Raw genomic sequence first — 27312 nt, forward strand, 5'->3', positions numbered from 1 at the left:
CTTCATCAGGAATACAATATATGTCTCCCAATAGGTCTCTAAATTATGTAGATCAGGATAGAACAGGGGTATATGCCTCCTTCTCTATACTAATAAATTCTGATGTGTTCTCGTCCAGCGAGATATCAAATTTCCATTAAAAACATATATTCCTTAGCAGATAGGAGATGTCATCAAAATAGGCAAATTTCACAGGATGATACAGTATAAGCTTCTACGGTTCCTCTATTAGATAGTGATGTTCAGAGGACCCAAAAAGCTTCAGTCTTTAAAAACAGCGCGGTACCATGAAGCTAACATCATCATAGAAGCACAACAATGTGACTGTGTTTACACCCGCACACTTGCACGCGGTAAGGGAATCTTATTTTGACTTGAGTCAGCCGTGGAACCCTATCCCTTTGGTCTTAGGGTCCCTCTCTCTTTTATTAGAGGCTCTCTCAACTAGCACAGGACATATTGCGGTGGGCTATTCCTCAAAACATATTCCTTCTAGCCCAGCATGTTCCAGGAGTACAAAATACCATAGCAGATCTGTTAAGTCGTCAAACACAACAGACCCACGAGTGGGAACTCCAAATGCAAGTTCTTCAGCCATTCTTTCAGATGTGGGGACAACCTCAGATAGGTCTATTTGCCACCCACGAAAACGCCAAAGGCCCAAGCTTCGCCGCCAGATATCCACACCCACTGTCCAAAGGCAATGCGATATGGATGAACTGGTCAAACAGATTTGCGTACGCTTTTCCACCTCTACCACTCATGCCACTACAGTAGTACGCAAACTACAGCAGCATTCTCCCACCCTCATCCTAGTTGCTCCAACGTGGGCCAGACAGTCGTGGTACACCACACTGCTACAACTGTCTGTAGTACCGCACCAGAAATTGCACCTCTCTCCACACCTCTTAACACAGAACCGTGGAGAAATCAGACACCGGGACCCAGCTCAGCTCAACCTTGCGATCTGGCTCCTGAAATCCTAGAATTTGGATATCTGAACCTTCCTCCAGACTGCATGAATGTCATAAAAGAAGCTAGACGTCTAACCACTAGGGCATGTTATGCAGCCAAGTCGAAACGATTTGTAATATATTGTCACAACAACCATATTAATCCTCTAGATGTGTCTATTCAACACATCATAGGATACTTACTGCATCTCCAAAGATGTAACTTAGCCTATACGTCTATTAGACTACATCTTCCTGCAATAGCAGCATATCTGCAAAACAGACAAAATCTATCTCAATTCAGAGTGCCTGCCATTAAAGTTTTTATGGAAGGCCTTAAAAGAATAATTCCTCCCAGAGTACCACCTTCACCTGTGTGGAATTTAAACGTTGTTCTCACACGGTTAATGGGATCTCCCTTCGAACCCTTACACAAATGTGAACTACAATTTTTAACGTGGAAGGTTGCGTTCCTAGTAGCTATTACTTCTCTGCGGAGAGTTAGTGAACTACAAGCACTTACCATTCAAGAACCCTTCTTGCAAATGCATCACACTAAGGTAGTGCTGGGTACTAATCCAAAATTCTTGCCCAAAGTCATTTCTCCCTTCCATCTGAATCAATCTGTGGAACTGCCCGTTTTTCTCTCGCAACCACAGACAGTAGCAGAAAGAGCTCTTCACACATTTGATGTCAAAAGAGCATTGCTATACTACATAGGAAGAACTCAACCTTTTCGTAAGACAAAACAACTTTTTGTGTCTTTCTCACCACCACACAAAGGTAATCCCATTTCAAAATATGGGATAGCTAGATGGAGTGTCAAATGCATACAGATTTGTTACCACAAAGCTAAACGTACGTTATCTGTTCCTCCTAAAGCCCACATTACAAGAAAAATAGGGGCTTCAATGGCATTTTTAGGGAACATTCCCCTAGATGACATCTGCAGAGCAGCTACATCAGCTACACCGCACACATTCCAAAACACTATTGTGTAGATGTACAAACAAAGCAACAAGCTAATGGCTGTTCTCAAAACATTATTCCAAACTACTGCAATGGATAGGGGTGGTCGCCGCTAAGAGTGGGTACTGCTATACAATCTATGCACAGTGTGCAATCTGCAGCTCATATGCCTCGAACGGAAAATGCTACTTACCAGTATGCATCTGTTCTTGGCATGTAGAGCTGCAGAGATACACATGCCTCCCCGGCAACCCTTGTCTGTTCCAGTATTATCTTAATTATCTTAATTAGATACAAATTACATGGGCATCCTTCCTTCCTTCTTGCAAAGCTCCATCATTTCCGTAACGGCGAAAAACAATCTAGGGATGGAGCCGATGCCCATGCGCAATGTGGTCCAAAGTAGGAGTCACCTATCTCGTGACTTCCAAAGAACTTTTCAGGACAACAACAAACTGCAAACATCCGGGCCCAACACTAGGTGGCGATCTATGCACAGTGTGCAACTCTGCAGCTCTACATACCAAGAACAGATGCATACTGGTAAGTAGCATTTTCCTTTCTATTAATCATTCTACTTAATCAACATTATATGCAAATGGATATAAGCAGTTATATGTGTTATTATAGTGCCGCCTGCAGTCATCTAGCAAACACAAAGTGATGGACGGAGTGCTGAAACTTTTCAACCACTCGCCTCCAGTCATGAGATCTGGATTTAATCCATTGTTCTTCGGCTCACCAAGCCACCCCAGTTTGGACCCAGCCATATGCAAATTAGTCCTGACCCTGCTTCTCATTGTAACTGTGGTGACGTGGCGAGCAAAATAACAATGGATTATATCCAGATCTGTGTCTGGGGGTGAGTGTTTCAAGAGTTTCAACACTGCGTCCAGCATTTTATTTTGTGAAGTTGCTATGTGCACCCTTAGTGGCTAAGGGTATATGCCCAGACGTGGATCCCTTGCTCACTGCACCACTTGATTCAAGCTAGCCTGGCTGATGAGGGGTGATATCCAGAAACCGGTCCGAGGATGCTTGTTTCCGGTCCAGTGAGGATATGGCTTGGATGTTCGGGCTGGAACGTTCCCATGGGGAGCAGGGACAAGACTGATTTGCATATGGCTGGGTCTAAACCAGGGTGACATGACGAGCAAAATAGCAATGGATTAAACCCAGATTTGTGCAGGGGGGGAGGGGAGGTGGTGGGAGATTGAAGAGTTTCAACACTCCATCCATTTTATTTTGTGATGTTGCCTGCAGCCATCTACGCCATCTACGCCAAAGAATATGAATCCTAGAGGGGGTATTTCAACATTTCATCTTTCTGAGTTTATAAATTGGATACGAATAGTTAATTGCCCAACATGTACATTACAGTGATGCAAATTTGGAGCACGACCAAAACAGATTTGCATATCGCTGATGCCTTTCTGAGGTGACATGGTGCTGAAAATAATGTTGGCCTGTAAGTTGTCCCTAAGTCGATGGCTGAGATTAATTTGCTCATTTCACCCCATCACTTTTTTCTAAATCTTTAAGTGCAGTTGTACTTTGTAAACCCAGACGTGGGTCCTGTGCTCAGTGTGCTATAGGACTGCAACTGCACCCTACTGACGAGGCCTAAATAGAGCGAAACGTATGTGGGATTGCTTCTGTTCCCATTCAGAAGAGGTGTGGCCTGGCAGTTTAGAGCAGGACCTAGACTGGTTTGCATACAGCTAGATCCTGTCTGTGGTGGCATGGTTAACAAAAAAAATGAGCATTCCATCCATCATACTTTGGGCAAAATACTGCAGATTGGAAAGCAGTCTGCGGTATTACTAGAGGTCAAGTAGTACGCGATATGTGAAACACAATATTCTATATTTGTTAAATGAAAAAAATTGTTTCCTGGATTTTGCTTGAGTTAGTATCCTGGCCTGCCTGGTGTCCATGGGACTGCTGTAAGATCCAGATCTTATACATGTTCTACCATTTATTCCACTCTTCTCACAGTGGGAAACTTGTGCTGATTTTATACTAATTGCCTGTTATTTTCTGGATGCTTCCAGCCTCCTACCTCCTTGCTTTCTCTGAGTCCTGCAACCTTCAGGCACTGACTGTTACCCCCTTTGGTTGTGTACTTTCTAACAGTCTTACTTAATTTTCCTCTGTTGGGATCTGCTACTCCTGTCATATGCCATTTGCTGAGGCGAGATGGAGGCATGACTGCTAGTGAATTGATTATTTGCAACTGATTACTTGATGTTGATAGTGAACTGGTTCATCGTGTTCATTGTAATTTTCTCTGTGACTTTATGCATAATTTCTCCTGCCTTATCATTCTCTCTTTTTTCTCTCTCTAACGGTAATTCATCATTTTCACACTAATTGGTAATGTACAGCCTGCAAGTCATTTTTTTAAATGCTTTGAATAAAAACTTTCTGATAAGTGCTTTGGTTAAAAGCATTTTAGCAAGTACACTAAAATAAAAAATATGCGCATAAAAGAAAGAAGGAAAGAGAATGGACGATAATGAAGATATAGCAGAGGAGAAACAGAATGAAAAGAGGCAATGGGGGAAAGGAATAGAATTAGGGGGTAGGAAATGTTAGAAAAGAGTATCTCAAGGGATGGCTAAGAGTTTGTTCAGTACTTTGAGGGCTAACAGTGGGTGATGAATGGTCTAGCAGCATGTTGCGGATGTTGCTGGTGAGGTGGCAGCTGAGAAAGTGTTGGTATGATAGACAGAACTCTAGAAGGGTGGGTTTGAGCATTGACATTGTTGGTCTGAAGGTCTAATGAGGGTGACTGAGGGCCAGTGAAGGTTGGATGACTGGTAAAGCTTTTGATTGTTCTTTCGTTGGTTCAGGGGCTGGCTGAGATTATATCAGAACCAGCAGAGGGTCCCTGAGGATGACTGTGGAGAAACCCATTGGTTAAAGTCTAGCACAGGATTTATTTATGCATTTTTATATAGTGCGGACTTTACCCGAAGGCGTCAGAGCGCTTCACAAAAGAAACAGAAAATGACAAATGAACAAATTACAAAAGCACACCATAAGTTACATGAGGTAAAAGTGACAATTGTGAGCAAACAAAATACATGAGGTAGCAAACAGTGCAAAACAGGAGGAGAGAGTGACAAGTGTGCAGGTTACAAGAGAAAACAAAGTACATTTAGAGGTAATATACTGCAATATATGTTAGACACAGAGGCACAAGAACAAACGTTGCGTAGGCAATAGTGGCACTTGTGCAAGTATCAAAAGCAAACAAAATGTGAGAGGTAGCAAACAGTGTGTTACAAGAGAAAAGTGGCGTGTGCATATTACAAAAGAGAACCAAACACAGATACAAGGATAATACTGCAATAAATGGCATACACTCCAACCACACGAACGCACTGGGAAGGCACTTCCATAGTCATGGAGAATAGAGTTTTCAGTGATGGGAGGTCTTCCTTCAGATAATAGAGAGGGCGTGAATTACTTTAGGAGGTGTCTTTGGAGGAGGAGAACTTTCCGTTTTGAAGACCTGGGAGGTGGTGGTGGTCCGGAGCTGAGGCGGAAGTGAGTTCCATATTCTCACCGCATTGCCTAAAAAGGATTGGGCATTCAACTCGCTGAGCTAGCCTGGCATCCTATAGGAGATGCAAGTGGCGAATTCTCCCAGTACAGCTCATGTACTCGGATTGGAAAAACCATACATTCCTGTTAATTTCTTTGCACATATTATTATGCTATAATCTTAGACTCTGTTTTCTAGTGATGTAATTTGTATGAGGTGTGCGAGTTTACTATTACATTAACCCCTTGGTCACGGCGGTAATTCCGCTGCGGCGCTGGGGGGAGAGCAGCCGCGCGGCGCTGCCATGCTCGAGACGGACCCACTCCATCACGAGCTACGGGCACACTGTGATTGTGACGGAGTGGTTCCGTCACGGCCCCGCCCGCTCAATAGAACGCGCCGCGCAGGCGCAAAATTGATGCCGCGCAGGTGCAGCGGCCGGGCCGTGACGGTACCATTCCGTCACCAGCACAGCGCGTCTGTGACTGGTGACGGAGTGGTTCCGTCACCAGCACGCAAGGAGTTAATATAGATAACAGTAACAACCTCATCATGTCTTTGAGAAATAAGTACTGTAATATACCAGCCCAAAAACTTACAAAATACATTCTATTAGTCTACTAAATAGTTGCCACATTATATGGCAGACATTGTGCTAAATGTTGAATTGGAGATTGATTCATTGCTCACAGTAATTACACAGGACTTAATATATGGGATGGACATGTCATTGCGGAGAAGTGTGGCTCACCGGTTAGAGGCGGCAGACCCAGAAGCAGAGGTTGGCCCGGGACCAGGGTTCGATTCCCGATGCGGCAGGGTACGGAACCAATGTCAGCAGGCTCTATAAATCTTGCCTCGGTGCCTCTCTAACCATGGATCCCACGCTGCAACTCTGGGCAATAGCTTGCTTAATCTCCACAACGGCCCCCTCGCTGCTGGGGATGCCTGGCTTCACCTTGGGGATGCCCAATAGGGACCATCTCACAGGGAAAGCCAAGACGGGTTCCCCAGCGGTACACAGCGCCAAGAAACCCCGGGGTGAACGTGCGCTCTCCAAATTCATACAAACATTGCGTTTTCAATTCAATTCAAATAATCTTTATTTCGATCATTAGAGATCACATAAGATATACAAATTAATGCCACCATAAAAACATTAAAAATGAGTTCAGTATTTTAGGATTCAAAATTTCATTGTTACAGTCTAATTAAAATGAATACATTTTGGTTTAAGAACTAATGGTTCATGCAGCATTAGAGTCCCTTATAATTCTTGCGCGTAATCTCCACATTGCCGTCAAAAATTTCGCCATTACAAACACAGTTGGAGTTGTTAAGTCTGTTTTAAGCACTCTGTAGGCTGGGGCATAAGTTCGAAAGCCCAAGTTCCTTAGATAGGGGACCAGCCAATAGCTCCTGATTCTACTGTAGGCTCTGCAGAACAGTACCACATGCAGATCACTTTCCAGCTTATAGTTGCATGCTGGGCAGTTACCCAAATCCAAATTACCGTCCCAGGATTTAGTAAGGGACCTCAAGGGAAGAGAACCGTATCTCCATTGCAAGAAGATCTTTCTTACATACACTGGCGTCATAGCGTCTAAGACGTACTCAGGGCTGTAGGAGTCTTTGGCTTTGATAAACGTATCGGTTAGGGAACCTTCCCGGATTGAACTCAGAGATCTCTGGAACATAAAGCTGTAAAACAATTTGGAAAGTTCTTTCCTCGGGAGCCTTACGGGCATTGCTTCCGGGTTACTCCATAGCTCTGGGACTCCGAGGGTCGTACACATATCCCTGATGTACTTCAGCCATGGGATTTTAGCCACGTGAATTGACCTGAGAAGCTCCTGCAATTCTCTTCTGTAGTGGGCCAAATCCTGACTGCTCCACAAACGTCTCCAGTAGGTCAATGGTTTAAGGCCCAGTTCCTCGGTGATTGGTCGTAATGCCAAGTCCATTCTCAAAGGGAGAAGAGGAGTACTCGGAGGGAGAGCCGCCAGTTGTCTAATAAAGTTGTTCTCTGCGACCTGTATAGTCTGTAGCGGTGTTCCCATAACTCGGCCCCGTAGGTAATGCCTCCCCGAGCTTGGGCTTTGTAGATGTGTATGTCAGGGGCCAGTGGGCGAAGAGGAGATTTTTTGGCGATTCTTGTAATGGCACCAGCCCTCTGAATTAGTTTTGTGGTTGCCTTTGTTTTATGTGGCAGCCAAGATAGATTCTGATTGAGGGTTATGCCGAGATACTCAATTACATAGACTCTTTCTAGGGATGTGGATCCCAAGCGGGGATTTGGGCAGCTTTTGGGTTTATGATTGAGAATCATGAATTTGGTCTTGGAGGGGTTTATTTCCAATCCCCTTTCATTGCAAAACTCCAAGAACCCATTCAAGACTCTCTGTAGCCCCATTGGTGTTTTTGACAACAGCAGGGTGTCATCCGCGAACATGATCGCTGGCACCCTGCTGCTGTTCAATTGCGGCGCATCAATATTAGGAATCCTGCTCAGATGCTCTATCACCCCGTTCGTGAATAGACAGAACAGGGTGGGTGCCAACACACAACCCTGCCTTACCCCTCTTTGAACAGGGAACCTATCTGTCAGCCTACCGCCCTTACCGTATCTTACTCGGGCGTAGTTGTCTGTGTGTAGCCTGATTATGATCTGGAGAATATCTCCATGGACACCCAGATCATTACGTTTTAATATTTGAACCTGCTTCAGTCAGTTTCGATTGATTTTGAGAAAAGTGGTTATAGATTCCAGAGCGCCATCAGATGCTAATTCATTCTGTCTCTACTACAAAATAAGTAAAAAAAAGCTGTATTTTTCATAGAGGTTAGCTATTTAAAATCTTTTAAAAATTCACATTGTTAATTAGCCTCCGTACTGAAAAGTGTGAATGGGTGACACTCTCATCCTTTGACCTTCATCTGTGACTAAGATGTTCAAACTTGTAGGTTCTCTAAGACCCCAAGGTATCCAGAGCAAATAACTGAACTGCACCGTGCAATGGTTTTTCATTGTGTATCGAGTATAAAACAATCCTGATGGTGAAATATGTAGAGTGAAAAATATATATCAAGGAAACATATGCATTTCTGAAATAGGCAAACAATGCGGAGTTTAAGATTATTAGTTATTTGTGCTACCCTGAATTTGTGGGAACCATACTAGCATAAGATTTGGAAAGTATTTTTCACACACAGGCTTATATTTGGAGGGCACAAATGCAGCAAAGTTTAGTTGGTAATAAAAGCTCTACTATGTACCTTTTGCTACCTCTTGTATTTTGTTTGCTCACAATTGTCATTTTTGCCTCATGTAACTTAACGTTTGCTTTTGTAATTTGTTCACTTGTTATCTTCTCCTCATGTATCAGTACTGTTCCTATTGTGAAGCACTCTGACACCTTCTGGTAAAGTCTGCGCTATATAAAAACGCATAAAATAAAATAAATAACATTAATTCTATACTGCCATTTGTCTTCCGTTAAAATTGGTACCTCACTTGTGGGGGTAGGCCTATTACCTGCGGTAGAAAGGGCCCAAAATGCAACATGGACATTAAACAATTTTCCACAGAAAATTGACCCTTTTTTACAAGGTGGGTAGCTGTGTATTTTGGGCCCTAGATTAGCCGGCATCTAGGGAAATCTAGCTAACTTGCAGTTTTCGAAAATTAGACACCTGGGAGAATCCAGGGTGGTGTGACTTGTGTGGCTCCCACCAGGTATTTTGTGGCCCAGAATCCCTTGTAAACCTCAAATTTTGACTCGAAATAGTCATTTTCCTCGCATTTCATTTCTGTAACGAAAAGTTCTGGAATCTACGAAGCATTACAGACTTCCTTCCACCCAGCATTCCCCCAAGTCTACCGATATTAATAACACCTCACTTGCGTGGGTAGGCCTAGAGCCCGCAACAGGAAACAATAACGCAACATGGATATATCACAATTTTTCACTCAACCTGACCCTTTTTTTGCAAAGTAGGTAGCTGTGGAATTTGGACCCTTACTCATCCGGCACCTAGGGAAACCTAACAAACCTGCACATTTTTCAAAACTAGACAACCTTGGGAAATATACCGGTGACTCCGGTGACTTGCATGGCTCTCACTAGGCATTTTTATCCCCAATCCCTTACAAACCTCAAACTTTGACAAAAAAACAAATTTCCTCACATTTCTGTGATGAAAAGTTCTGGAATCTGGCCATATCTAAAACCAGCACCTATGTCCTCTTGCTTGCCATTGGGATGGGAATCTTTAGTCTGCAGAGGAGCAGAAAGATTGACACTTTTGGGGTGTGTGTGGGGCCTGATGTTAGGATTAGCCAGAACCACCTTAATATTTTATTTAAAAGAAAAAGTATTACTGCCATACAGTCGGCTTTTTGCCTTCCCGGGGACAAACATCTGCTCTGGGGGTGGGGGTTACTGGTTTGCCCTTTTTTGGGGTGGGGGTGGCTAATGCCAGAGTGCAGCACCCACACCACTTTCTTTTGCTCCAAAGGCAGATGGACTTTCTACGCCCCAGGGAACAGATTTATGGTAACCTTCCCAAACTAAATATGCCCTTGGGGGCAAAAAGACACTATTGCCCCTTCTGGGGCCAGGATGGCTCCCTCCTCCTTTTGTTTGTTTTGGCGCAGATTTCAAATCCCTAGTGTTCAATTAACTTTCTTCCCCATAGGAGGCAGATTGGGGTGAAAACTCCCATCTTCTCACCGAGGGGCAGAAAGTCTAAGGAAGGGTGCATGGTGAGGGAGAGCATGGACCCATGCCGGCCTTACCCACCTCAAACAAATGCAGAATAAATGCAGTCCCTGGTGTCTAGTGGGCTTCCTGACCCCCCCCCCCACCCCAATATAGGCAGATTGGAGGTAATCATCCCCATCCCTCCACCCAGGGTGGCAGAAAGACTGTCAGCATATTTTATGGGGCGAGGGTAGGGGCATGGCCATGCCTATGGTCGACAGCCCCCACACCTATTTTCTTCTTTTTTTTTTTTTTTAAATGTCACTGGTGGATTTCTTGTCCTGAAGAGGGTATTTTGGGGCTACTTACCCCCAACTGACATCTTTGGGGGGGTGGGGGGGGGGGGGGGGGGTGGAGAAAGAATGCTAGCATAGTTTTCGGTGGGAATGACCATGCCCATGATGGGCAGCCCCCATTCCTATATGTTTTTAGTGGCCTTTTCACAACTCGAGGTGGGGCAGATTAAGGTTATTCACCCCCTCCGTCCACACCAGGGGAGCAGGAAGACTGCTTGCGTAATTTGTTGTGGGCAGGGGGATGGCCATGCCCATGATGGGCAGACCCACACCCCTATAATATTTAGTTTTTTTGATTAAGCCCTGGAGTCTAGTGGGTTTACTATCCCTCCCGGGGGGCATAGAGACAGTCATGATGTTTAATGAGGGGGAGGCATGGCCATGCCCATAGTGGGCAGCCCCACCCCTGTATGTTTTTTCAATATGTCCCTGGTGTCTAGTGGGCTTTCTTCCCCCCACCCGCACAATGGGGGCAGATGGAGGGTAACCCCCCCCTATTTGCCCCTAGATGGGGAAAAAGACTGCCAACGTCATGATGGGCAGCCTCCACTCCTCTAGTTTTTGTTTATATAAGTTCTTGGTGTCTAGTGAGCTTTCTACCTCTCCTCTCTCCCCCTCTCTTTCACTGGCCGACATCTGAACTTAAACAGTGAAATTCATCTTTCTGTTTCATGAAAGGGAGGAGTTCATGGAACATGTTCATGGAGGCGAGCCCCGGAGCTCCTCCGCGGTCGCCTCCATGAACATCGATCCTGGCCAGCGATCCTGGAGCCCAGCGCCGCGGTCTGCGCATGAAGGTCCGGTGCCCCTTCTGGGAGGGTCGACGGAGCCTAGAAGGGCCTGGAGGGGCCGAAAATTGGGGTTCTTGCCTCTCTCCCTGCTCGTGGGATCTGCAGGTGACAAGATGGCGCCCGCGACTCTCGAGGCTGGCGTCAGGCAGTGGAGGGACCCTCCGAGGTTGGCGGCAGCACTGGGGAAGCTGGAGCCCAGCCGCTGGGACCGGAGGAAAGATTACTGCGCCCGCTCACGATAGCGGTGAGGAGGTATCGCATGCCGGCGGGCGGGGGCCACCCAGCGACATCTGTTTCCCCCCAGCTGCCTGACCCTAAGATGGCGGCGCCCGGGACAGGACGGACATTACCATTTAGCGCGAAATCTCCTGCTGAGGGCCCTACGAGATCCACACTAAGGACGGCGGAGCCCCCCGCACCGCCCTGGACCCAGCACCAAGAGCAGAACGAGGCCAGAAATAGGAAAAGCAGCCGAACAAACACTGATCCAGACGAACTTCATTCTGCCTGACCCCCAAATGGCACCCAAGTTGGGTCACCGCTCTGAAAAAATCTCTGTATTCCCTATCTGCCTGGGAGATAGAGGGGATTAAAGCACACATCCTCCCTTCACAGGACTTACAGGGTTAACCAATCCTGCTATTTCCACGCATTAGAATCAAGATGAAAAACTGTGCTGGGGGAATTTATGGCCTTCAAAATAACGAGGTTTCCTGAAGTTTGTCACGTGACATGACCACTGCGAGCCACCTAAATCCATAGTACTAGTCTATCATCAAGCGCGGAGAGAAACTTGGAGACAGAGAGCTTACTCGGTTGCTGCTGGGATTGTGACCTCCGTCATGACTTCAAACAAAGTAGTTTTAAAGGGACAGCTGAAATTCCAGGAGCCTAGTCCCGACAGGTCGACGATTTCGAAGGGCTGGAAGAGGTCCCCCGCTACACGGTGGAGGAGGGCACTGGACATTCCAGGAGCCTAGTCCCGACAGCTCGACGACTTCGGAGGGCTTGAAGTGGTCCCCCGCTACACGGCGGAGGAGGGCACTGGACATCGAATGCTGTCTTATTTAAAGCGCTTTGATAACCTATTCGGTTCAAGTTACTGAAATGTGCAACGTAACTGATTCTATGTAAATTGATGTGTTAACATGTAACGAAACTTGTGCTATGTAAAGCGCTCTGATAACCTAATCGGTTCAAGTTCGCGCTATAGAAAACTCTAAAAATAAAAAATAAAAATAAAAATGATGACTGAAATTGTTGCGGCTTTTGGTCTGTAGGCAAAATGCCCACCTCATCACTACTATAGCCTGTGCATTTGCAGTTCAAATTTACGTATGTGGTTTCTCCCATCCACCAGAGGTGCTGGAATAAAATGGCTCTGTATATGCAGACATATTTGCCCAATTTTATTATGAACCCAATTGTAATTTGTTGCATAAAATTGCCACTTCTGAACAAGAGACGGCTGTTGTTGCAGTCAAATGGCTGCAGTCTCTACTCAAGAGGATGAAGGGCACAATTGAGATTGATATGGGTTTTTTTTTCGGGTGGTGGTAGCACATACATTTTGGAGGGAGTAGTAGCCATGCTTTATTTTTGGGTATATCTTTTAATTCAGCAGTGACTCCATCTCAAGGCTTGGTTGCCTGATCTTGATCCTCTCCAACTGTGATGGCAAGAGAGGTTTGTCCTGTTGTCACTGAAAGCTGCATCTGCTCTTATTAAGCATTCCCCAGATGTCTACTGGTTGTGATGGCTTTGCAAATAATGTCCCTGGTTTAGGAAATGATGTGAGCCGACAAGGGGAGCCAATGGAGTTTCTTCAGGATATGGGTGATGTGATCATATTTCTTAAGGCCCTGGATGAAACATGCTGCTTTGTGAAGGATGCCCCTAAGGGGTGCTAGTGTGAAGTCTAGGACACCATGGAGTAGTGCATTACCACCATCCAGATGCAAGAGTGCTAGGGCATGAAGAGCAGTTCCTAAGTCTACTTTCTGGAAGAAATGCAGCTAAGAGGCAATATCAGGCGGCAAGTGACCTCTTCGTCTGTGTTCAAGAGGGCATTTTTTAAGGTATTTAGGGCCACATGCATCAAAGTCCGTTTTTGCGATTCCTAATTTGTGATTTTTAGGGAATCGCAAATAAGGAATCGCAAAACGGGATGCATGAATAAAATTGCATGAAATTTGCGATTCGGTAAAAATCGCAATTTTTACCGAATCGCAAATATTATGGGAATTCCAATTCGCGATTTCGCAATTCCCATTGATTCCTATGGGCCAAAAGACCCATAGGAATCAATGGGAATTGCGAATTCGCAAATTGGAATTCGCAAAATGTTAATGCATTCCATGGGTGCAGGGGGGGTCCAAAGGACCCCCCCTGCACCCCTGAAATGTATTTTAAAATGGATGTTTCACACACACATGTCCTAAGGACATGTGTGTCTGTAACATGACATTGTTTAAAATGCTAATTTGAGCATTAAAAGCCTTTTTCGCAAATTACCACGAGGTTCACCCTCGTAGTAATTTGCCCCCCCTAATTGCGAATTCGCAATTTTTAAAATTAATCATGCATTGCTTTTAAGGAATCGCAAATTTGCGATTCCTTAAAAGCAATCGCATTTTTGGAATTCACTAAAAATAGCGATTTTTCCAAAAATGCTTGATGCATAGTAAAAAGGTATTTAGGAATCGCAAACGGACGATTTTTGCTGAATCGCACCGTTTGCGATTCCTAAATAGCTTGATGCATGTGGCCCATAAGGTATTGTTCTCCATGCTGCAGTGTGATCTGAAGCCAGACTGGTAATCATGCAGGAGATGGTTAGCATTGATGTGAGACTGGAGTTCAATATAGATTACTTTTTTAAATGATCATGCTGATGAATGGTGGGTGAGTGATGGGCCTGTGTTTGGCGAGGGCATCAGTGTCATGTATCTTTCTTAAGAAGTCAGAGGATCTGGCATGGCTTGAGAACTCCTGGGAAAATGCCTTGATTGAGGGAGGTATTGGCAATGGTAAATGGGGGTAAGAGAGCAGTCCAAGAGAAAGTTTTGAGGAAGGACGATGGTCAGACGACATCTTCATAAGAAGTGGCTTTGAGGGAGTTGAGTATGTCAGCAAGGTATGTGGGAAATAGGGCTTTGAAGGCTGGCCATTATGGGATTCTGCAAGAGAGGCTGGGTGTAACAGATGAAGGAAGCTTGGTGTTGTCAATGTCATCAATATGCTGTCAGATCGTTTGTATTTTTCCACTGAAGAAGTGGTTGATAGTATTGCACTTTTCTTTGGAGTGAGGAATAGGTGGATCTGGCAGGGGTTTGATGCAGTCCTTGATTATCTTGAACACCATTCTGCTGCTGTTGGTAGTGTCATTCATAATGTTGGTATATCCATTTGCGGTAACTGGTTTGATGAAGCTGCCTGTATGTTGTGCAGAGGGACCTTAGTATCTTACAGGATTTAATTGGCGTTTGGATGGAATAGCTTTCCAAAAAAAGTATTGAAGTTGTTTAGAAGAATGGTGGCATCGGATGTGGAGCCGATAGGGTGAGTGATCGATTCAAACACAAGGTTGTCTATGGAGAAGTTTTTGAAGGATCTGAAGGTTTAGTCTTCTCTTTTGTGTTGACCTTGTTTGCTAAGCAGGGAGACTGGGATGGCAAAGTGGTTGTCCCTACCAGGGGTATGGATCGTTTGCACTGGATTGTTAGCGATGTCTGGAAGACTAGGTCGAAGATGTGACACTTGGAGTGTGTTGGTTGTGTGACATGGAGTATCTTCTGAGCTTGAGTTGTCTGGGAGGTTGAAGTCATCCAAGAGGAATGAGTGGGCATGTCTGGTGGACGAGATAATGAGGAGATTTGAGGGCATAATTTGAGGGGCAGCATAATCTCATTTGCACTATTTTATATGTCATTTTATTTTTAGACTTGCCTGAATTGATTGTCCACTACTCTAAGGCTAACATGGCCTCTTTTCTATCTAGCAGTGACCTAATTTTGCAGTGCCCTTCCTCCATTCAGAAGAGCTCATCCGTTAGCGCTTGTTCTGCCAGTAAATGCTGATGAGCGTTGAATACTTATTTTATATTCTTATATTTGTTGGGCTAATAAAACTCTGAATTATTGGGTTGTGCTGTACACTAGTGTATTTAAAACAGTAGAGATAAAATAGCAAAGCTGTATTTATGCTTGCATGTTAAACCTCATAGAAAATACCTTTTTTTTTAAATTCTTATACTGTGTTGTAGTTAAGCTTCATGATTTCCATGCATGTTATTACCTAGTATGAATGTGTCATTGGTCAAACCTTGTTGTATGGCATTAGCCACACCGGTTACACCAGGGCCCTCAGCACAAATGGTAGTGAGCGATCCTTTGATAGTACTTCACGCCAAGTGGCTCATTGTGAAGGCCTGTTTGAGATATCCACAGACAGTTGTCCATATTGTTTTGTTTAATAAAGCCTGACCCCTTCAGCTGTACATGTTTGTGTGCCATTCAATAAGATTTACAACCTCCGCATGTTCATTATAATGAAGACATTCTGATCTAGATGTCCCAACAGACCATGGCAGGCATTACTGTATGTAGATCCTTTTGCTTGACTAGCACCAATATTGGATGAAGGCTTCTCTGGAGAATTTGATTGAATTTCCAGCTGTTGACGGTAAAACCTGGTACTACATCCTGACCAAGATCATTGACCCTGAACGTGTCCTTTGGCTTTTCTACAAATTGTTTAAAAACGGAACATATTTCTAGTATTATATCATGCCACGCTTACATAACTGGTGTCTTGTGCAACCTTAGCCCTGGCAAATGCTTATCAGCTGGAAGTCTTTAACAGATCTAATAATTCTGCCTAACAGTACATCACTTCCTTTTGTTCCAATTGCCATTGTGCTCTTGATTGTGATTGGCTTGAGTTTGTGATAGGACGTACAGTGTTCCTACCCGTCTTCTTTCCAAATGTTGTGTTTCATTGGTGCATATCCATGATCTGGATTTTGTACTGGACCACAATTCTGGTATACAGTATATCTCATTCTTTTGTTCCAATTGCCACCGTACTCTTGCTTGTGATTGGTCTTTCTGTGACCTTCTGTGAATGAGATTGAGCTGTGAAGGACAGGAGACCTTTATCTCTATCCCTGCGGTCGCGTTTTTGGGGCATTGGGGAGATTGAGTAGTCCCTTTGGCCACTATCTGCTCCCATCGAAACTGGACAACACAATTATGAAAGGCAAATCTGTCTCTGGGAACAGCTTCTCCTTTGCAAATCAGTTACCACCCCAACTTAGTTTGTTGGCCTGTAACTGATCAATGGTTTGCGACCGCAGTTGTTGTAAGAAACCATTCATACATAGCATTCCAAATCGCAAATGTGAGGGCGCCTCTTTCACGTCCCACCAAAAGCTAAAAGCAAGCGAGAAATGCTTGTGTGATTCACTGAGTACATTGTGTATATTTTAAAACACTCTTGTGACTGCAGAATAGTTTTGTAACAACGGGCCCTAAATTCCATTCATGTGTTTAAGACTACCCAGATCTCGGATCCTCCACCTGCTGTTTTTTTTCCCCATTTAAGTTATACTTAATTACGCAAAAATATCTCTGAATCGGGCTCAGGATGTTTATACTTAATAGAATTATATAAGAAGTAGTTAAATTAAAACAATCTATAAACTTTAAAAAGATCCACGGTTGGGGGGGCGTGGCTAGCAGCCGATCATGGCGGCAGCATAAGGGACGAGCTCCGCGGCTGAAGCGGCCTCTTCGTCGATCCGACACAAAATCCGTTACAACTTCAAGCCCCAAAGGCAGGCACCGGATCCCAGGACCGGGCGGAGTGAGCAGCGACAAGCAGCGTGAAAATCCGACGTACGTAGCCAAAGATACGTCGAAGCCTCCGACCGGCCTGCCAACACCTCCAGAGCCGGGACCTTCCCTGGCTTTTCACCCCGCCGGAAGTGCGTCCTGACCGGAGAACTTGGACCGGAAGTGCCCGTGCGGCGGTGGCCTCAACAAATCGACTTCACCTCGGGAGGTCGGAGACGGCGGCTCAGGCGAATCAAGGAAGCAGTGCCCATGGGAGGGACCGCTGGAATCCTGACAGCCTCGAAGGTCATCACCTAACGTGCCGAGAGCCTGGGCATCGACAACGGAGTGAGTACCCGCCATCTTGTGACCTGGCAGTCGCCACACACTTGGCGACTAACGGAGCACCTCGCGCCCCGAAGAAGCACGCCCGACCTGTTCGTTGCTGAATCGGACTGGTCTGGGGGCCTGCACCGATCCTCACATCCTGGCGCGTAGGGGCACGAGGAGCACAACACTCGGCGGCATGGCGGGGAAAGGCCCTAAGGGCGGCGTCACACAGACTCGTATAGATCGCTTTACCTCCGATAAGCCCACCGGATCCCCGGCAGGGAAGGAACAGACCGGTAAGACGGCCGACTCCCCTGGGGGTAAAAAGGCCACGCTGGACGACGTCATGGTTGCATTGGCACAACTGCAAACAACTGTCGGCGGAATCTCCACGGACGTCACCCTACTTCGAGCAGACCTCCACAAAATGTCAGAAAAGGTCAAGAGTATGGAGGTGATCACGAAATCGCTGGTGGAAGATGTCGCGGAACTCCAGCGTGAAATGGGGAAGATGGCGCAGGACAATAGAATGCTTCGGGAAAAGCTGGATGAGCAGGAGGGGCGTTCCAGGCGCAACAATATCCGCATTATAGGGGTGCCGGAATCGGAAGGAGTGAAGGCGATGGACCTCTTTGTAGAGAACCTGATCACTAACGAACTAAAGCCAAAGGGACTGTCCAACTTCTTTTCGGTGGAGAGGGCCCATCGAGTCCCGGGTGGCCAACCGAAGCCAGGGGCTAACCCGCGACCCATAGTGGCACGTCTGTTTAACTTCCGTGACCGGGACACAATCCTACAGGCAGCCAGGTCCTCCCCTCCCCTCAAGATCCAGAACGCCACCATTGCCATCTTCCCCGACTACACCGCGGAAGTCGCCCGTCGGCGACGCACATTTTTCGACGTGAAAAAGGAACTGAGGTCCAGGGAACTGCCGTACTCAATGTTATTCCCCGCAAGACTACGGGTGGTAGCGGAGAACAAAACCTGGTTCTTCGACAGCCCGGAGAACGTGCAAGAATGGCTCGAGGGATGGAGACCGGGTCAGAACCACAGACGGACGAATCGCTCCAGAAAAGATCGGGCTGACGGCCATCGCAGAGATTCGCAGGCCTCCGGCGGGAGGCCGGACAACAGTGACTCTTTGGGAGCTGAAGGCGGCGGGGACGAGACTGAGGAACAATAAACGCTTGGGGACAATTCATTCTCACTTAAGTATTGAGACTGTTAAGCTGTGAAGCGCTTCCCGCCATTGGACACTGGGTGAAGGGCCTCCGGGGGTGTGAATGAGAGACTGCCGGCTGCGGAGAGTCCCTCACCCCAACGCGCAAGTACACTGGTTTGGGGATGGGGTATGCACTCTGCTAAGTTGGGGGGGCGGGCAGTTTTGAGTCCGTATAGCAGGGGGGCAGGGAGGGGGGAAGAGTTGAATACGTTTTTTCTATGGGACTTCTTGGTCCTACCAGTTTACGTTCTATGCACACTTAAGTATCTAGGCATGTCTTATGTAACCGAGAACTTCTGGCACACTCGGGGCGCAGGGAGGTCTGATTGGGAGTCTAGCACTGGCTGCAACGGATAGCCCAACCACGAAGAACTCACTGATTGTCATGTCCTGGAATGTGAGGGGCCTGGGGGATAAGATCAAGCGAGGGCTAGTGTTACAGGGGATAAGGAGACGGGGCCCGGCTCTCATTCTCCTGCAGGAGACACACTTGTCGGGAGCGGCCACGAAGGCCCTAGATAGGAGGGGCTATCATATGATAGTGCATGCGGAGTTCACTTCGGGGTCCCGTGGCACCGGCATCCTGCAGAAAAAATCTTCCAAATTCATTGTCAAATCTACTGCAACGGATGACCACGGCAGATTTGCGGCAGTTCATGGCCAGTGGGAGGGGAAGCTCTTTAATGTAGTCTCTGTCTACATACCACCAGCGCTGCACTCTGAGGCCTTGCCGGATCTGGGCACATTCCTGCTAACACTCCCTGATGGGGAATTACTCATAGGTGGGGACTTCAACATGGCACTCACAAACTCAGAGGACCGCTTTCCCCCACGTACGCACGCAGGTGGGCCCAACAGGCTCCAGACATTCCTAACTGCACAGGGGTTGGTGGATGTTTGGCGCGCTCTACACCCTACTCAGCAACAATACACATACTACTCGGCCACACACAATAGCCTGTCCAGGATAGACTACCTCTTTACTTTGATTAATGGTCACCTTACAATAGCCGAAGCCGAGATACTACCACGGGGGGTCTCCGATCACTCGCCACTCACGTTGACACTCACCACTTCAACCATGGCACGGCGCAGATTATTCCCGGTTTTCCCAGGCTACCTCAAAGTGCCCCGGATTAACAAGGATCTGAAGAGGGCAACCCGACAGTACTTCGAAGAAAACCAATCCTCGGTGGCCTCCCCCTCCATACTGTGGGAGGCGTATAAGACAGTGTTCAGGGGTCAAGCCATAGCAGTGATCGCGAATCACAAAAAGACGCACAGGCGGGAGGCCCTCGAGATAGAGCTAGGCCTAGAGCGGGCCAACACGGCCCATATGGCGAACCCCTCAGACGACACGCTTCACGAACTCCAGATCCACCAGCACCGCCTTACAGATCACATGCGCAGGGTCACGATGTCGGACATTGCGGCTACACAGCACAGGGTATATGATATTGGAGACAAGGCCAGTAAATTGCTGGCATGGTTGGACAAGAGACAAGGGGGGGGAAAGAATATCTTGCAACTTACGGACCCACAGGGCAACAACCACACCCGCCCCGATGAGATAGTAAACGTCCTCGCCGATTATTTCACCTCAGTCTACACCCCAGAGATAGTGGTAGAGGAGGGGGAGGTGCAGACTGCCCTTGAACATGTTCCCTTGCCAGAGCTGACACCAGAGATGTCCGAGGACATAGACGCGCCTCTCACGGTGGAGGAGATCCAGCTGGCTATAGGCGCCCTTCATCCAGGCAAAGCGATGGGCCCCAGCGGGATTCCCATTGAATGGTTGAAAGTCATGGCTGAATCCTTAAGCACGCCCCTACTCAATATGTATGAGGAATCTAGAACACAGGGTACGCTGCCGCTAGATCAGCGGATGGCTACTATTGTAGCGATACCGAAGCCAGGTAAGCCCCCCAACGAGTGCTCCTCATATAGACCGATCTCCCTTTTGAACCCGGAGGCCAAAATTATTGCCAAAGTGTTGGCGAACAGGATCTTGCCGACTCTATCACACCTGATCCACCCGGACCAGTCCGGATTCATGCCACACCGCAGCACTGCTTTGAATCTCCGCAGGGTGCATGGTGTGTTGGCGCGAGTTCCACTTCTGCAGGAACCGGCTGCCATCCTCTCCTTAGACGCCAAGATGGCGTTTGACATGGTGGAATGGAGCTACCTCTTTGCAGTGCTCACACGTATGGGTTTTGGCCCGGTGTTCCTTTCCTGGATACGAATGCTGTACAGGGACCCGGTGGCGCAGGTGACGGCCAACGGCCACATTTCAAGCACCTTCTCCCTAGGCAGAGGCACACGACAGGGCTGCCCGCTTTCACCCCTGCTCTTCGCCTTAGTTTTAGAACCGCTGGCGGTTACGATACGTACCACCCAACTCCTGAAAGGGATACAATGGACCCCGTTATGGGAGGACAGAGTGTCCCTCTACGCAGACGACATGCTGATCTATCTCACGGATCTGGAAGAGAGTCTCCCTAACCTCCTGGCTCTCTGTACGGCTCATGGGCGAATCTCGGGTTACACCATTAACTGGACCAAGTCCATCATTTTTGAACTGCGGGGGCCACTCCCGCCTCTCCCGGACTCCTGCCCACTGGAACTGGCGCACACGTCATTTAAATACCTGGGGATTAATATCACCCGGAACGAGGCAGACTTCTCACGCCTCAACCTACAACCCCCCTTGGCCCGTCTCCGAGGGGACGTGCGCCATTGGAAGGACCTCCCCCTAACGCTCCTTGGCCGTGCAGCACTATTTAAAATGATGGCTCTGCCACGCTTCCTATATGTGCTGGAGAACGCCCCGTATTTGGTGCCGGATGGCTACCTCCAGAAAATAACGGCACAGATCTCGGGCCTGTTATGGGGCAACCAGCCAGCCCGCATTTCTCACACTAAACTGAACAGGGGGTGGTACGACGGGGGCATCGCCCTCCCGAATGTACAGTTGTACTACTGGGCGGCCCAACTCAAAATCCTTAACCAATGGATGCATGCCCCGCAGGAAGACCCGGCATACAAGGCCGACAGGGCGCAACTGGGTGCGAACACCTTGCTGGCCCCACTGTACCACCGTGGAGTGGCGGCGAAACTCACTGGGCCTACGAAACACACGGTCCGCATATGGTACAAGGCACAGGCAAAGTTGAAGTGGGATGGCGTCATAACGAAACTTACGCCCCTTTGGGACACAAAGGCGTTGGGCCATCTGCGGCGCTCTAAGGGCTTCACACAATGGGACAGCATCGGCATCTCCACGGTGGGGGACATGTGGACGAGGGAAGGAGTGATCTCCTTTGCCACTTTGCAGGACCAATACGAGTTGGGGAACACAGAGCTCTACAGATACATCCAGGTCCGACACGCACTACAAGCAGCGATCTCACCAGACACGCCCCTGCCCGAATCCTCCCCCCTGGAGGATCGCCTACTTACCGACTTTATGCCAGAAGGGGCGGCATCGCTGACATACCGCAAGCTGATTAACAACATGCCTGATCCACTAGGGAAACTGAAGGACAAATGGATGGCGGAAGTGGGTGACCTGGATGAACATGACTGGAACGCAGCCATGGCATCCCCTCGTGAAGCAGGCATATCGTCTAAATTTCGCCTAGTGCAGCTAAAATTTCTTCACAGAATCTATTACACCCGTACATTACTTCACAAACTGCACAGGGCGGATCATCCATATTGCCTTAGGGGCTGCGGGGCAGAAGGGACCTTCATACACACGGTGTGGGAATGTCCATTGTTAGTCAGCTACTGGCAACGGGTAGTACGCACGATGGCCCAAGCACTTCACACCACCCTCACCCTAAACTCACGGCTCTGTCTGCTAAACATCTGGGAGCCGACTGACCTCACCTTTTATGCAAGAACCTGGGTCACAGTGGGGATGGTAACAGCGAAACGGGACATAGCACAGAAGTGGGGGTCGGCTGACCTTCCCACGCTGCCCCAATGGCTCCGCAACATGGACATGCTCATGTTGACTGAAAGGGCGGTGTACAAATTGAGGGGTAACCCACGTAAATGGAACGGGGTGTGGCAATCCTGGAACACCTACAGAGGGGATATCTGCGAACCACTGGAGGAAGGTGGCGACGAAGGGTCAGAGAGTGACGAGGAGCGCTGATTGGGTTGTAATTAGGCAAATAGGGCGAGCGCAACAGAAGTGGAGGGGTACAGCCGTGGGAGGTGGCATGGGAGGGAGTGGGAACTAGGGGGCTATGCAACAATACACTGCTCTCTTCACAGATGGACTGTGCTACGAGTGCCGAAAGCTACTACTTCAAGTACGTGCCGGACTAAGTGTGCTATTTTTACTGTTTTATGTTTACTGCAAGTTGAGAAAGGCAAGACTCAGACGAATAGTAGCCAACAAAACACAAAATCGCAAACTGTATTTTTTACGACACAAGTATATTCCTGTTCATCACATCGTCGATGAGACCTGCAATGCTCTATACTATTGTGGATGTTATAAGTTTTGCCATTGTGAATACTGTATCACTTCGTCCACCTAGTAACTTATGTATGAGAATGCGATGGATGACACTGTACCTGCTATCTCTGTTTTGCACCAAAAATAAAAAATTTAAAAAAAAAAAAGATCCACGGTTGTGTTTCCGTGCCCCCAGTCTAAGTGAAAAAAAGACTGTGCATAATTGTGATGTTTTTGCAATGACATTGACAATAGTAGCTGTATTAAAGCAAGTACTAGAACGTTTGGATTTTCAGTAAGTCTAGTGATACTGAATTAACAAACGCAATTGGCTACATTACTGTTAAAAGAAAGTGTCTGGCGGCAAGGTTTTACCTTTCTGAAAAGAAATGATGCCGTCTCAACAAGAGCCTGAGCGCAATACAAATTAATCGTTAGCAGACGTTTCTTGCCTTTGCATAATGTATACAGTATGCTGCTTGCAATAATAGCGGAATGTGACACACATGCTCCATCTGTAGATGGTTAAAACACGTAATGCGAAAGGAGAGGATTAATTCTGTGCACCACATTACTTTTCTGTCTAATTTGGGACACATTGTTTCTTATCTCTTGATTTTCTCTTTTGCAGGAAGAATGCTTCTTGAACTTGGAGGCGCCAATTGCACGAGTGTGTGGATATGACACACCTTTTCCTCACATCTTTGAACCTTTCTATATCCCAGACAAATGGAAATGCTTTGATGCTCTAAGAAAAATGATAAACTACTGATTGAGAGGTACGAATCTTCTTGTTAACACTGTTACAAATCTGAAAGTATTCCTTTGTGTGCTTGTTGCGCAGTACTGTAATTCCTATATACATTTGCAGTAAATTAAACATACTCAGGAACCTCAAGCTCACCAAGGTGCATGCCCCCTTGCCTCTTCCATGCCAGGGTGGGAGCAAGAGATCTGTGGAACTTCAGTGATAAATTATTGTGAAGAGAGGTGTTCTCTTGAGAAGGTAAATCAGGATTTTTTCTACAGGCATTTCGATTACCTAGTTTTCTTGGGACGAACATTTCACGCACCCTCGAATGAGCCGCTGGATGGTGTTGTTACACTTGTTTTCTTGAAAAGTAGGTGGCCTTCTCATGGAACATATTCTGCTTGACCAAGTAAGGATATGCAACAGCAGCAATTGATGGACGGAATGCTAGACAATGCAAACATTCACCCCCAGTCACAAGGATCTGGGTTTAATCCATCATGCTGTTGCTCACCACACCACCCCAGTTTGGACCCAGCAATATGCAAATCAGTCTTGACCCTTTTCCTTGTGGGAACAGTCCAGTGCGAACTGCCAAGCCAGGTCCTCCCTGAACCGGAAACAAGCATCCTGGGACCGGTTTCAGGGCATCACACTTCATCAGCCAAGTTAGCTTTAATCCAGTGGTGTAGTGAGCACGGGACCCACGTCTGGGCATACCCTTCACACTTAGGGCTACATATGCCAATGAAACAGTTGATGGACGGAATGCTGGACAATGCAAACATTCACCCCCAGTCAGAAGGAACTGGGTTAAATCCATCATTCTTATGCTCACCACACCACCCCAGTTTGGACCCAGCCATATGCAAATCAGTCTTGACCCTGTTCCTTTTTGGGACCAGTCCAGCCCAAACTGGCAAGCCTGGTCCTCCTTGTCCCGGAAACAAGCATCCTTTGCTTCTTTCAGCCATCTTGTTCAATCAATCGGGTTACTTGTAAAGCTCTACTACTCGCCTGTAAGGTTCTCAAGGAGCTGGAGGGGGCAGCTGGTCCACCGGAGGCGCTGTGTGTCAGTCGAAGAGCCAGGTCCTAAAGTCCCTCCTGAATTGAGGCAGGTGGTTGCCTGAGGTGGAGAGGCAGGTTGTTGCAGGTCTTTGCTGTGGAGTAGGAGAAGGATCTTCCTCCGGCCGTGGTCTTTTGGATACATGGGATGGTAGCCAGGGCCAGATGGGCGGAGCAGAGGTCTCTGGTGGGTGCGTGGAATGCGAGGCGGTGGTTAAGGTATATGGTCCTGCATTGTGTAGAGCTTCGTAGACATGCCTGAGGAGCTTGAAGGTGATTCTTTTGTTGACTGGGAGCCAGTGATGGTCTCTCGGGTGGCTAGGGAAGTGGCTACAGCGGGGTATGTTGAGTATGAGTCTGCCAAAAGCATTCAGAATGTTCTGCAGTTTCTTGAGGAGTTTCTGGGTGATGCCGGCATAGAGTGCGTTCCCGTAGTCTATTCTGCTGCTTATAAGTGCTAATGCTCCAAAAATGCTCAAGCTCCACTTGAGGGTATTTGCAGGCACCTTACTTAAGCTAAAAGAGACACAGCTCATTGTTCCTTTTCTGGCTCTGGATCCTTTCTTTGACTCTGCTCTGGCCATTTGGTTGCTCAGAAAACAAGCACTGGCAAAGCCAATAGGGCACGGCAATCTGAGAGCTATTGGCATGGTCAATGTATTTTTGGCAAGTGTTATCTAGTGGAATAGAGTTGATGTATGTGGTGTGGAGTTGAAATATGTGTAGTGTAAATATATGGCATGGTGCAGTGTGGATTTATGTGGAGCATAATGTTGCATGGTGTGGATTTATGTGGAGGAGTATGCAGTGGAGTTGAATTATGTGGCATGATCTTGAATTATATTGTGTGGAGGAAAAATGATGTGGATTGTAGTGGAATTGTGTGAAATCGATTGATGTGTAGTGGAATTTAGCATGGTGTGCTGTGGAATTATGTGTATAGTAATTATGTGGTATTAAGTGTAGTGTAATTATGTGGAGTGGGATTGTGTGTAATGGAGTGGAATTGTGTGGAGTGGTATTGTGTGATGTGCAGTGGCATATGGTGTGGTGTTGAATTATGTGGCATGATGTGGAAATCTGTGGTGTGCATTGGGTGTTTGTGGTGTGTGATGGAATTATGTGTTGTGGCGTTGAATTCTGTGTCGTGTAATTGTGTGGCGTTGATTCATGCATTACACAGTGTTTCATAACCGAGGTGCTGATCACATCCTGCACTTGTTGAAGTCAAGCATGTCTAATCCTCCTCCTCTGCCGCATGTCAACAGTTTTCACTACTTTTAGCTGCTCCCCCCAAGTGACCACTCAAGTTCACCCAGCCCGTATCATATGGCCAAACAAAGATCTGAAGCACACCAACAAATGGAAGTGGACGATACCTACCTACAATGGCTGTGGTTGTTCATAACAAATGGGATAATGAGAACTATAATACAGAGCCAAGCTACACAGGAAATAGCGAGTGAGTTGAGCTTAGAATTCTAGCCAAACTACATAGCGTGAGAGCAAGAGAAAAGCTCTAAACGTTTGCACCAGAAACCTAGCTAGTGCAAAGAAAACGGCATGGTATTGCAAACAAAAATAGAGAAATTGCACAAAAGCAAAAGCAACTGAGCTAATAGCAAGGGTACAAACAGGAAACAGCATCTATGCAGAGGAGATAGCTGAGTGAAATGCATTGTTTTTTTACAACTGGTATTCTGAACTCATATATTTAAAAGTTCTTTCTTACATGATAATAAACATGTGAACTAAAATATTTGCCTAAGAGCAATATATAAGCATGTAAGCCTTGATGCATCCATGTTTTCTGGCTTCGCTCTGTACATATCAGCCACTAAATGGGTATCTATTTGACTTGCCATAACGTTTTTTTTACCTCATTTTTTATTTTTATAGTTTTTCTTTAGTCTGAACTCAACCCTAAGATATTGAAGGCTTTTCATATGAGCACCAGTTAACTGATATAAGAACACACACATTTTTGTGGTGTTTTTAGGCAGAGGGAGATTAAGTGATTTGTCCAGAATCCCAGGATGTTGAGCCGACGCCGAGACTCGGACCAAGGTGCCGATTAGGATTGCGCTGAATCCGCATCCTCCGGGCCGGCGGAAGCCACCGCCGGCCCGGAGGATGCGAATTCACCGCTGCGGTGATTGCAAAGACCCCCCGCCAGATTAGGATGGCAGGGGGGTCATCTGCGGACGTGAAGACCGGCCGCCGCGTGTCCCACGGCGGAAAAGCTCTAATATGGTGGTGGTGTCTATCAGACACCGCCAGCCATATTGGGATTCATGCGGAACCATGCTTT

At 47.0% G+C, this 27312-nt stretch overlaps 1 protein-coding gene across 1 annotated transcript in view; it reads left to right on the plus strand.

Annotated features, from left to right (window-relative positions):
• BCKDHB (branched chain keto acid dehydrogenase E1 subunit beta) overlaps window positions 1–27312 on the plus strand; it is a 995115-nt gene that overhangs the window by 902647 nt on the left and 65156 nt on the right. The window contains exon 10 of the mRNA XM_086926548.1: window positions 23817–23964. Within this exon, the coding sequence (XP_086782674.1) occupies window positions 23817–23957 (141 nt within the window). The 3' untranslated portion in view covers window positions 23958–23964. The remainder of the gene's footprint in view (window positions 1–23816; window positions 23965–27312) is intronic.

Source organism: Lissotriton vulgaris, chromosome 6 (genome assembly GCF_964263255.1).
Source record: "Lissotriton vulgaris chromosome 6, aLisVul1.2, whole genome shotgun sequence".
NCBI lineage: Eukaryota > Metazoa > Chordata > Amphibia > Caudata > Salamandridae > Lissotriton > Lissotriton vulgaris.